This window comes from Pimephales promelas, chromosome 10 (assembly GCF_988280905.1).
Source record: "Pimephales promelas chromosome 10, fPimPro1.hap1.1, whole genome shotgun sequence".
Lineage (NCBI taxonomy): Eukaryota > Metazoa > Chordata > Actinopteri > Cypriniformes > Leuciscidae > Pimephales > Pimephales promelas.
In genome coordinates, this window is record NC_142778.1 from 60612 (window position 1) to 73785 (window position 13174).

The 13174-nt window shown below is 40.9% G+C and overlaps 2 protein-coding genes across 2 annotated transcripts in view; one reads left to right on the forward strand and one right to left on the reverse strand.

Moving 5' to 3' along the window:
* Window position 1: 1 nt before the first annotated feature.
* On the reverse strand, window positions 2–8392 carry taldo1 (transaldolase 1). Its single transcript, XM_039647554.2, has 8 exons — window positions 8208–8392; window positions 5018–5141; window positions 4773–4880; window positions 1992–2123; window positions 1640–1815; window positions 942–1139; window positions 686–831; window positions 2–420 (listed from the first exon to the last, which is right to left on the reverse strand). Exons 1-8 carry the CDS (start codon window positions 8302–8304, stop codon window positions 388–390), a joined length of 1014 nt encoding a protein of 337 aa, XP_039503488.1. The 5' UTR covers window positions 8305–8392; the 3' UTR covers window positions 2–387.
* A 2924-nt stretch (window positions 8393–11316) lies between these two features.
* The window catches only part of tspan4a (tetraspanin 4a), a 31567-nt gene continuing 29709 nt past the window's right edge, over window positions 11317–13174 (forward strand). The window contains exon 1 of the mRNA XM_039647627.2: window positions 11317–11415. The gene's annotated coding sequence lies outside the window, so the exon portion shown is untranslated. The remainder of the gene's footprint in view (window positions 11416–13174) is intronic.

The window sequence follows — 13174 nt, forward strand, 5'->3', positions numbered from 1 at the left end:
CTTCAATGAAGAAAGATGTTTTAATGACAGATAGGAGATCCACATTTTTCATCCTCAGAACGTGTGGGTTGCTGGATAGAAAATAATGATGCACATTCCCATGTGAAATTTATAGAAATAGAAATGGTTGACAAACTACTGAAGCTACATCCAACTTCAAAGCCATTGGTCCTACAGCAAACACCACATCTGCTGGGAGTTAGTCTGGGTTTAGTTTAATCTGAGCACTCCATTAGTATCAGTTTTCTATTAAAATGTGCATGACTTATAAACCGCAGGCTGTTTTATTCTTAAGATTGGTCACAGCCAAGAGTGCAGCGAAACCGGCCAATCAGGAGGTCAGATGGGGAGTGAAGGGGTTGGTCCTCTGAAGCGTCTCCCTCTTCACTACTTTCCATTCTTCACATTAAACATCCTCTCCTGAAACAAACAGGAAAGAAAATTATGCTGCTAATGCTGAGGCCAACATCACCTGAAGTACATGTAAACATTCATGTTTAATATGGTCCCTCATAATTGGGTTAAAAAACCTCCTAAAATAGCAAGATAACAGACGGCCAACCGTCATAAAAGCATCACATTTAACAAACATGCATCGTTTCTGTATTCGATGACAAACAGAAACACCCCCAGACTCAAATAAAGGAAAACCGTAGGAAGAGCGGATAAAAGTGTGTATCTGCACCTTGATCATGGCCTCCAGCTTCACGGCGTCGGCAGCAAACTTGCGGATCCCGTCAGACAGTTTCTCCACGGCCATCCGGTCCTCGTTGTGGAGCCAGCGGAAACTCTTCTCATCCAGGTGGACCTTCTCCAGATCACAGTCCTTCGCTGGAAACAAGATCACGCTCGTAAATGTGTGTGTGTGTGTGTGTACTACACTGACGTGAGGGAACACCTGACTGTGGTGTGTGTGTGTGTGTGTGTGTGTGTGTGCTCACCTCCCTGTGGCGTGAGGGAACACTTGACTGCGCTGTGGTCTTGACTCAGTTCACCCAGAAGCCCAGGAGAGATGGTGAGGAGATCACAGCCGGCGAGCGCCTTCACTTCCCCCGTGTTCCTGAAGGAGGCGCCCATCACCACCGTCCTGTAGTTGAACTTCTTGTAGTAGTTGTAGATCTTGGTGACACTCTGCACACCTGAGAGAGAGACAGAAGCGTGGCCAGAGGAGTGACCAGAGACACACATGTAGGACGCTACGCAGGAGTTTAGCACGGACAGCCTTAAAACGGCACATGAAAGGACAGAAATCTCTGCAGAAACGCGGTCACATGCCGGACGGGTCTAAAGCACACGCTTTATATGAGGAAATATCACAGCATCCATCGCTTTCTCAAATCTTTCCATTTATGTGCTGTCGGACCATTCATTTTTTTCTCAAGCCAAACTCGTTACGGTCACTTTGCCCGCTGTCTGTGTGGAGATTAGATGGAGCGTTTCAGACTGTTGCGGTGATCTCGAGCAGGCAAACACAGAGAGAGGCCTGGCCTGCCGGCGAGAGGTCTGAAGACGCACGTTAGGGTTAGTGCCAGTGATCGGTAATCCGATCGTGCCAGTTTGTGCTTTTTGCTGTGATATTTAGACATCAACATCACAAGATGTTGAATGTTTCTCTCTGAACTATGATCTGAAAACATACCTGGGTCTTCATGGGGCTCGTAGTTTTTGTGGTCTGTGTTTTCCTTGTACCAGTCCAGGATTCGTCCCACGAACGGGGAGATGAGTGTGACGCGGGCCTCGGCACATGCCACCGCCTGGGCGAAGGAAAACAGCAGAGTCATGTTGCAATGGATCCCGTGTTTCTCCTCCAACTCTCTGACAAACAGTCAAACACACACACACACACAGACATCAGCCGACTTGCTCTCAACCCGTTTATTATTAATACAAGTGCATTAGCTTTCACACCATGTGAGCGGACATCAAGACAAACACAACGGAGCAACAGTGTGTAACACCATCATCTTATAAGCTGTAGTGAACACACTCACAGTCCGGCCTGGATGCCCTCCCACGTGGAGGAGAGTTTGATGAGAATGCGCTCTTTAGCGACCCCTGCCTCCTCGTAGAGAGAGATGAGCCTTCGGGCACGAGACACCATCGCCTCTTTATCAAACGACAGCCTGGAATCAAACATCACCTGCCATCAAGCAGCATCTCGTGACAAAAACACTATTCATTTGATGCCTCCAAGTGGGTACCAGATGCTACCGTAAAAATCATCAAATGGATGTTTGTGCAGTAACACTTTAATGACTTTCATTATGTAATGCCCAACAGATCATTACTTCATACACATTCATAAAGCTAGAAATAAGATAAATAAAATAATGAGCTTCCTAAAGTTTACTAATAAACTTAACACATTACAATGATTAACAGATCATTATTTCATGCTTACAAATGTCACTATCTAGCAACAAATCTAGTACAACGATTAAAAGCTTATTTATTAATGTACATTTGAATGCTAAAAAGTGTCATTCATTATATCTAATGCATTTTTTTTAGGAAGAATTTAATGCTTCTGTTTGCGGAAAAGAAGATTTGTCGATGTTTGAAGCTTCATGAAGCAGCGTTTCGGTGTCAGTCTTAAAGCGGCGCGTGCCGGGGAGAAGTTGGGACATGTAATATTCAACTATATCATTGATCTGTCTTACTTAAGGTGGACGATGACGCAATTTTCTTCTAGAATCAAACTTTGTTGAATTATTTTCGTCATCACTGTGAAGCTGCTTTGATGCAACCTGTATTGAACAAAGCACTATATAAACAAAGGTGACTTGACAAGAGAAAGTGTCGACGCCACGTGATGAATGCATCCGAGTCCAACGAAAGCGATTGGAGATCAGCCGGAGGACTCGGCCAGAGCCACAACAAATATAAGACCATATCGGACTCAGCCAGCCCAGCTTCTCCAGAGCGAATCCACGAGCTCTAATGACGACACAGCGGGTCCACGATTGGCCGAATCCACGAGCTCTAATGACGACACAGCGGGTCCACGATTGGCCGAATCCACGAGCTCTGAGGGCCTCATTTATAAACAATGCGTACGCTGCCCTCTACGCAAAAATTGGTATTTATAAAAAGCAAACTTGACGGTAAAATGTGCGGGCCTTCACGCAAGCTCTGACCCAGGCGTACGCACAAAAACGGGTGAAATGAGAAATGGCGACACCGTCGGCGGATGGAAAAACACGTGAAAGTGTGTGAAACTGTAGACCGTTGTGTAAAATAAATGGCTGCCTCTCATAAATAACATGACTTCACAAAGCAAGTCTTACAATTAACAGCCTACACGAACACCCGTTTGATCGATCTGCAACAGAAATGCAAATTAACACATATTTCCAAAAAGAAAAGTGAAATATGTTCTGCAATAATATTGGCATATACAATTCATCCTCATAAATAAGATGGTAAACAGAACGAAATACTGTACAAAACTGATATTCTCGCCAATGTGTCTGTCTGGCGGAGCAGATATAGCAATCAGATCGTCAGATAAAGAGATAATAGGGAGATATATAGACAGATCGATAAATAGATGTATTATTTGTCCACTGGGGAAAGTTGATTTCATAATAAAATGTCTTCATCAGCTACGGAATCATGGTATTCATGAATATGCCTTTAGTTTGTTTTATTTTTGATAAAATAATGTATGACGTATGCGTCAACCATTCAGAAAGCTGCAAGAAATTACATTTGCGCTGAACTATTTCCCATTTCCAAGTAGATTATAACCTGTAGCTCGTCAGATGCAATTAAATGGATGGAAATAAAATGCCCCATCACAATGCGTATAATGACGCACAGTGGCTGATCTTGAGCTCTTAGAAGATGTGGCGATTAAATGAAGGATTCGGAGTGAACGCATCATCTTCACAACAAAAGGTGTGGAAAAATATATTATTTATTGAAGAATTCCCTCATTGTGCAGTTTATTTCAGTTAGGACAGGCTTGATTTCGCCCAACTCCTTGGCCACCTCTCTGATTGAATTAATGACTAGACGCTTTTTAGCCTCGACTTTGATGTCCGACCTTTTCTTTTTTATTTCGGCCACAGTCCGAGGTTGTGATCGAGGCTACAGCATTTACGGCGTCTGCAACCTTTTGCCACTCAAGTGCCTTTTTGGCATTAGTAATGCCCACTGTGCCCTCCAAACAACATTTTTCTCCTCTTTTCCACCTCGCCAACAATAACTTCTACTTCACATTGAGTGAAGTTACATTTTTATTTATCACCTCTCTGCGTTTGACATGATTTCGCAATCGATGAATATTAACTTGTGGGCGTTTCACAGACTATTTATGGACATGACATGAAGCCGCAAAAGCTGCGCTACATTTAGAATTGATCGTGATTTATTAAGGGGAAAATGCGTAGGATGTGCGTGCGCACGGTTTTATAAATTCAAATATTTCTGTGCGTACGCACGTCCTATGTTTCATCCGTACGCCACTTCTGACGCAAACCCTACGCAGTTTTATAAATGAGGCCCCTGATGACGACACAACTGTTCCACGATTGGCCGAATCCACGAGCTCTGATGATGAGACAGCAGTTCCACGTTTAGTTGCAACTCTTGCGTCATCAGAACAGTGTGTTCAACGCATCACCGTTTCAGTTTAAAAAACGTTGTGCACCGGTTTGTCGGGGCTGAACGCAGCCCTGATGATGACATAGCAGTTCCACGATTGGCCGAAACCATGAGCTTTGATGGCGCTAGTGTGTGCAGATCATGTGGCATCACCCAATTCTTACCTGGCATCGACTTCAGTGGAGACCCGGCCTGGAACCTTCTTCAGGATTTCCAGACCAAAGCTTACGAACAGCTTGTCCATGGCACATGTCACCTGCTCTTCCTCAGTCCTAGAATTGTATAATGTATATTAGATCTGTAAGAAACTATATAACAGGTCCACAACAGTCCCCGTTTCTAGCACCCATTCAAAGCCAGCGCAGTGAATCCTGCCCACGGTCAGAGGACAGGACAGGCATGTTCTTACCCGCCGTTAGCCATGGCGTGTTTTATGGCCTGGTCCACCAGGTGCTGGTAGCTGGGCATCTTAGCGGCGGCCAGAATGAGCGACGGGTTAGTCGTGGCGTCCTGAGGCTTGTACTCGTCGATCGCTTTGAGGGGAAACATGACAGATTAAAGCAACAGTGGACCTGATCTCCTGTGCTCACAAACAGCAGCAAATGATAACAGGAGATGATGATATATTGACCATATATTGACATTAAAAGAAGCTGATATCCGTGTCTGTTAGGTCATTTAAAAGGAGTGTGATCATGGCTGGTGCAACAAAGGATTTCTGGTTCAAAACATTTAACGTTACATACAGTGTGACATCTTTAGACTAGTAACTGATATGGACTCATTGTACAGCATCTTTGGCAACAAATATGATTTTGGAGAACTGTCAACTAAAATCTAGTTGTTCAGGTTTGAGGCTTCTGAGCCGGTGAATAGGAGACGAGTAATGATGAAACACACAAACAGACAATAGGCGAATTCACACCGTAAGCCTTTAGCACATAATCACTTCGTGAGTTTTACTGTGCAAGATTTACCCTGCGCTAGCCGAGACACAGCCAGCCGTCGGCCAGAATCTGATCATCTCACTCACTCACTCACTGATCATCATGACAATGCAGAAAGACAAAGAGGAGTTTAATGCAATGCTTGTCCTTGTGTAAAAACAAACATTGAAATCACTGATCGGCAGTGATGAGTTTCACAAGACAGTCTTAGGCAACAGAATCTGATGCAAGTTACAGCCACCTGACTCGTCCAACACTGAATACTGTGGACTTCATCCCTCATTCTGTGTCCTGGACACGCTCTGTATGAATGTACTGGACTCAATGGCCAACCACAGGTGTTTAAGAGTCAGTTCAACAGCGCTCAAATTCTAGAGGGAAATGCTGGTATTAGTTACATTCTGGTACCGAAGTCTGAACTTTGGCCAACACTAGACTGGACTGGACTGGGGCCATAAACATAGCCATTGTGTTAAAGGGGTGGTTCACTGCTTTTTTTCTTTGCATAATTGTGTTCAAGGGGTGCAATATAACATATCTTCGTGTTTTTTTTGTTTTGTTTTTTAAGCCTTATTTTTCATAAATTTCACCTTTATAGTAAGCCGCGTTCTCCTCTGTCATTTGAACGACCGGTTTAAATCCTGCGTCTATGAAACCACTCCCCCTGAAACAGGCAGTGGGCTCAGATTGGTTAAATGGGCCGGTGTGTTGTGATTGGCTAAACTGTTGTCCGGAAACTTCACGGCAATTACATGCGAAAGTTTCATGTGCTCCGGTCAATGCAAATAATGTCGATACTGCCGTATCAGTTTGAGTCAGAATCAGACCCAGAAAGCGACGATGAAGAGTCAAGCAGAACCTCCCCACACACGGCTCTTACTAAACGGTACATTTTATTATTATTATTATTATTATTAAATTCTACTATTATTATATAAGAATTTCGATACGTTATTACTTGAAAATGCTACTGCTGCTTGTTAGCTTTTGAGATACGGTTTTCTCCAGATTAAACATTGATTTAATATAACTAAATAAATGAATAGTGAATAAGTAATACCGTTTTTTTTTTTAAAGTTATTGTTTTATGGATGTAATGAACAACTGTTTTATGGATGTAATGAACAACAAATGAAAAATTATCTATTCACAAAACTTGGTTTACTCAGTGTATCGTTTTCTTTAGGTGTACATGTGGCATCTGTGTTAAACCCATCCTGTACACTGATACAACTACTTTAAACAAACAGCATTGGCATTGGTTCACGTTCTTGATCAAATTTAAAAATTGCATCATAAAGTATTCATAGAAAATGCATTTAAAAAATTAGTGCTTAATTACAAATTCAGGTCCAAAATGTTTGTACGCGTTTGTCGTAGACACACGACATAGCAAAACTAAGTGGCTCCTAAAGCCAGCGCTTGCATTTGTTGACATCCTTGACAAAACTAAAATATTACGTCTGAAATTATACATGTAAATACATTTAAGATTATTAAGTTTTAGTTACAGGTTGTGTAACAACTGCTGCCTCTGGTTTAAAAGTTGGAACTGCTTCATGTTTTAGTAACAGTTTCTTGTTGAATCCGGCATTGGATTCGTGGAGATTCTGGAAGCAGTCTTGCGCAGCACAGAGCTAAATTACGATTTTAATTTTTGCAGATACTGTCCATGCAGCAACAGCAACATTACACACTATTTAAAATGAAAAAAGTGAAATCACAATCAACCACCCCTTCTGTGTCTAAGAACTAGTATGAGCAACTAACAAATAGTTAATCAGTCTTACTCTTCGCTAATGTGCAGTCTGCCTGTAACAGTGTTTAAATATGTGAAAAAACATAAACATATCCAAATAAAACGGCTGTACAACAGTATGTGTGAGTGAAAATAAGGCTTACATCAGTATTCGTGGGGTTTTGTGTCATTAAAACGTTAATATTTTCATTTTAACTGATCATTTCTGTTTTCATGTTGTTTTTTGTTTTGCATAAATCCTTTACTTCCTTCTAACAAAAAAAATAAAGACAGCCAACCCCATAAACATGACTTAAGCCGCTCACGCTTACACGTACAATGACATTATTCAAACTTGAGTAATTTGTCGGGTGACTAGCGCTCATTACTAAGCTCTGCCTCTCGGCCAATCAGATTGGCAGTCTCCGACAGCTTAATATTCATAAGACGAGGCGTGTCCGCCAGCACTTCCGGGTCTCTGACATCACACCAGTACTTTTCCGACCCAGTCGATTTGGTTAACATTAAACCAATTACCGGGAGGAATCACATGTTTTTCACAGATCAGACTAATTAAACTGGTTACTAATAACTGATGCATATATTATTATCAATCAGCACCGCTAACTGAAGACAATAGTCTGGAATAAAACTAGCAAAATTGCGAAAGCGCCAGTTCCTCAATGCAGATTAACTTGACCTAGCAATCATTAACCAAATAAGTTAATAATGACTAAACTTGTTTCTTTGGAGAAAAATGAAGAGAAAGACATTTGTAGTTTTCTGTGAACAGACAGCATGATCGTGGATTAGAGCGTTAATAAACTCTGTCAACAGGTTCGGGGATTAATGAAGTAACGTTAACGCACGAGCCGAAGTAAACTCACGCCAGATTAACTAACGGAGGCATTTACCGTTGAAGTCTCCGGTGTCTGCGACGACCACCGTGTATTTCTTGATCTGCTCGAGCGCAGACTCCATCTTTCTCCGTTTATCCGGTGACACAGACATGATGATCGAGAAACTCCACCGAAAGCTTTTATACCGGCGCCGAACACACACACTCACACACACACAGACCGAGACGCAGCTGCTGGTGACAGCGCATGCGCAGGAGAGCAGGGAAACGTGCCTGCGAGGGGGCGGGGCCACGGCACATGACGCCATTGCGTAAGAACCAGCGATAGATGGATTGAGTCACACTCCTCATTTCAAACGTATTTTTGCAAGATCACAGTGACACACATCAGGATATGTTAAGCCCTAAATGGATATAGATGTTTTTTTATAGTTCAAATCCTCTCAGAAATACTCTCAAATAAATTCCCTTCAAATAGATACATATAATACGCATCAAATTATCAACACTGTCTCTACATTTGTGCTATGTACTATAATTTATAATTATACATTAATTTTATTTTTGTTTGTTTTTTAATTGTGTGATTCTATCTCTGTCTTTCATTTCATAACCAGCATTCATTTCTGTTTTTTTGAGGGATTTGATTAGTCACATGACTTGACAACAATGAACCCGATCTTTCACAAAGAGCAAGAGGACTCTTATGTTCACGTTCTCCAGCACCAACAGTAGAGACCGGTTCTGGCAGAGCAGATGTGGACTGAGAGATGACGATATTCCTAACCACTCGTTACAATCGAGGTATATGCAGCAAAGCATTTGTGAAGAAGACACAACACACACAACTTTGAACAGCAGAAGACCCCACCGGGTACCACTCATCTCCACTACAAATAGGACAAAGAGGCGACAATCTGCAAGAGCTCACCAAAACTGGACAGTTGAAGACTGGAGAAATGTTGCCTGGTCTGATGAGTCTGGATTTCTGTTGAACTTTCAGATGGTTGAGTCAGAATTTGCCGTAAACAGAATGAGAACATGGATCCATCATGCCTTGTTCCCACTGTTGGGCTGGTGGTGGTGGTGGTGTAATGGTGTGGGGATGTTTTCTTGGCACACTTTAGGCCGCTTAGTGCCAATTGGGCATCGTTTAAACGCCACGGCCTACCTGAGCATTGTTTCTGACCATGTCCATCCCTTTATGGCCACCAAATTGGTTTATTGAACATGACAATGAGTTGACTGTACTAAAATGGCCGCCACAGTCACCAGATCTCAACCCACAACATGACATCATGACTTTTGCGTAAACATACACGCCACTTTCGAGTCAAGTGGCGTGTTATCTCTATGCATTTTGAGGTATACGCGTGTATGCGTGTTTGTCTACGCCATTAACGTCCGAGTGATTCCGCGTGTCTGTGAACGCCATCAAATAACCCTAACCCTAACCCTAACCCTAACCCTTCCTAATAATCCTTTAGGTGAGTGTATATAACTAAATTAATAACTTTTTTAAAAAACAAAAATGAACCATCACTGAACTTACTTACAGCTGGACTGGGGTGCTATTTTCTTCGGGAAACAAACTTTTTTACATTATTTTCCTGTTATCTCTGTAAAGCTGTTGTTAAAAGCGCTGTCTAAATAAATGTGTCCTAGCTGTTCTTGACACACACTCCTAACAGCAGGTGGCGGTAATGCACCAGCCGTTGTGTGTCAACCACCATAAACACTCGAGTCTGAAATCGCCCCCTACTGTTCCCTGCGGTAGTGCACTGCAATAACGAGTGTCCAGGCGAAGCTCAGCGGCTTTACGAATTCACTCACTCGTTTTCACTCAGTCCTTCTAGTGAACAGTATTAGTATGTGTGTGTAACTGATGTGATGATATTATATCAGCTCGTCTCACAGTTCATCGTGTCAGTTAGAATAGACAGAGCTGTTATTGGAGATTTTACATTAATCTGATGAGTGAATGGATCCCGATGTGTCTGTGGCCTGTTTGATATTTGATATGGGATATAAAAAACTGTATTTTTAACGAAATGTTGGTGTTTCTTCTCCCCAGTTATGCCCTTGGCTTTCATCATCGTCCATTTATTTGTCTATTTCAGAGAAATAATATTATCATACAGAAGCAGAAATATACTTTTTTCATGAAAGTCTGCATTTGAAGTATCTACATTTCGTAGTGTGAAATCCCAGCCATTCTTGCCTTTGACCAGCAGGTGGCGCTAGTGTTTCAGTGAATCATATTTCAAAGCCATTATTTCAATAGTTTGAAAGATTGACAAAGCCTCCCCTTACGAAAAAGAAGTTTATTCAAGTGTGCCATTAGTATACTTCTTTTAAACTAAAAATAAGAAAGTATACTTTCAGTTTATTTTTCCTGTACTTCTCAGAAATATACTCCAAATTACACTTAAGTGTACTTGACTTATACTGAGAGAAAAGCAAGTATATTTGTCCTGTTCATGTACTCAATCTTTTGATCCAGAAATACTTAAAAGTATAATTAAGCATTCAAAGTATATTAGTATAAGTAGTAATACTAAAAAAAAGTAAAAAAGTAAACTACTAGTATACCCAAAAATTCACTTGCAGTACACATGAGATACAAAATTATGAACTAGTTGTGCACTTACTGTTACACTTATAGTACACTTAAACATATACTTTTATGTATTAAAAGTGGGCCAATTTAGTCCCAAGCGGTATTAAAATAGTACACTTACAAGTTTACTACTAGTACATAGTGACATTAGTATACTTACTACATAATGTATACTCAAAATATACTGGAACATTACTTAAGTATACTACATAAAATGAACTTGAAATATACTTCTTTTTCGTAAGGGTCACTGATGCAAAATTAGATCGATCATCTCATTAGGGACACAGTAGATGTTCTGTGTCTGTGTTGCACACACTAAACTGAGTCCTTTGCTCTTTATGAACACCACGCTTCAACACTCACCACAACCTTTTCAAATCACTTTAAAATGGCATTGATATCTGCAGTAAGTTGTTATTATTATTGCAGTAAGGGTTATAAAACTGAGAGAAAACCCCATACTGAAGTCCACACAGAACATAAACATAGAGTCTGAGTTAGGAATAACATTACAGCATTCCTGGGATGCCGTTGGGTGTCCCTCCCTAACCCTGACCAGAAGACAAACTCCACACACTCTTCAGACTCGAGAGAAAACACACCATGAGGAAGAGCAAGCCCTTCTGAAGCAACTACTGAGGTGAGTGATGGAAACTTCATGCCCAGTTCGATATGTGACATTTATAAAAATATCAACATGAATTTCAAGAGCAACTAATATAAAGACACAGCGCAGAATTAGGACAAACAAGCGGTTTGTAAATTTGGTTGTTTAAAAATACAAATGTTGCTGTGGACACTATACTGTAATGTGGACTCATTTCACAACAACACAGGCGACGGACGGACGGATAGACGGAGACAGATAGACAGATAGATAGATAGATAGATAGATAGATAGATAGATAGATAGATAGATAGATAGATAGATAGATAGATAGATAGATAGATAGATGGATGGATGGATGGATGGATGGATGGATGGATGGACGGACGGACGGACGGACAGACAGACAGACAGATAGATAGATAGACAGATAGATAGATAGATAGATAGATAGACAGATAGACAGATAGATAGATAGATAGATAGATGGATGGATGGATGGATGGATGGATGGATAGATGGATGGATGGATGGATGGATGGATGGACGGACGGACGGACGGACAGACAGACAGACAGACAGATAGATAGATAGACAGACAGACAGATAGATAGATAGATAGATAGATAGATAGATAGATAGATAGATAGATAGATAGATCTCTCTGCTCCAGGGTCTCAGTTGGCCAGGCAGTGATTCATCTTTTATAAATCGTTAAAGGTGTCCGGGAAGCGCACCAAAGCTTGATGTGATATGAATGAATATTGCTGATCACGGCTGGTGAGATTATGGGTTATGTTCGTTCTCTAATGAAGTCGAGGGTTGGAGCCGGAAACAGTATTCCTTACGCCAGGACTTCACTGAAATATGAACTTATTAAAACTTAAAGAGTGCATTGCACTGAAATAGCCACTCAGAGAGTCATTAAAGATGCATTTCTTCTGATGATCTTGTTACATTCTTTCATCACATCATAGTCTTTCATTATGAATATAACGATAATGTGCAGTAGAAATGCTTCTCTAAGGAACAGTTTTCATTTACGGATGGACGTGGGGAAAGGCTTTAAAGAAAGTCAGGATGTACTGTAATCTCACTAAATGGAGTTTGGGTTGTTACACCTTAAATAGTTCATTTTAAGGCCATTGTGTATAAAAGTAGATGATAGCAGAAATTGTGTCTAAAGTAATTCGGCTATAAACTTTAATTAAACAGTTGTTCTGTTGTTGTGTGCCGCTTCAGTTCCACTGAACTCGTTTCAATCCGCTGTGTTTAAAATCTCAGTGGTTTTATAGTGCTTTTACAGTCATTAGTGCAGTTAGGGTTTGCATAAATGATCTAAAACTATGGCAAGTTTCAAATAATTTTAGTTAATAGTTTTCTATATGTCTGCAGGTTTTATATTTTCATGCAAGCTTTTGCATTTTAATTAGCATTCTGTTTCGAACTGCGGATAGGTTTATTAGCCGTAATCCACAACTGTAGTCCAGATACGGCAAAACAGGGAAATCTAGTATTCCAACAAACAAACAGAACAAGCCCTGACAATTGATTAAAGAACAAATACAGACACTTGATATTTAATCATATTAGATAAGTAGTAGCATTTGATAGATTTTACTTTAAATAAAACATTTGCAATGGTTGGTGTAATGGATGTTTTCTTGGCACACTTTAGGCCCCTTAGTGCCAATCGGGCATGATTTAAATGCCACGGCCTACCTGAGCATTGTTTCTGACCATGTCCACTCCTTTATGGCCACCATATCCCCATCCTCTGATGGCTACTTCC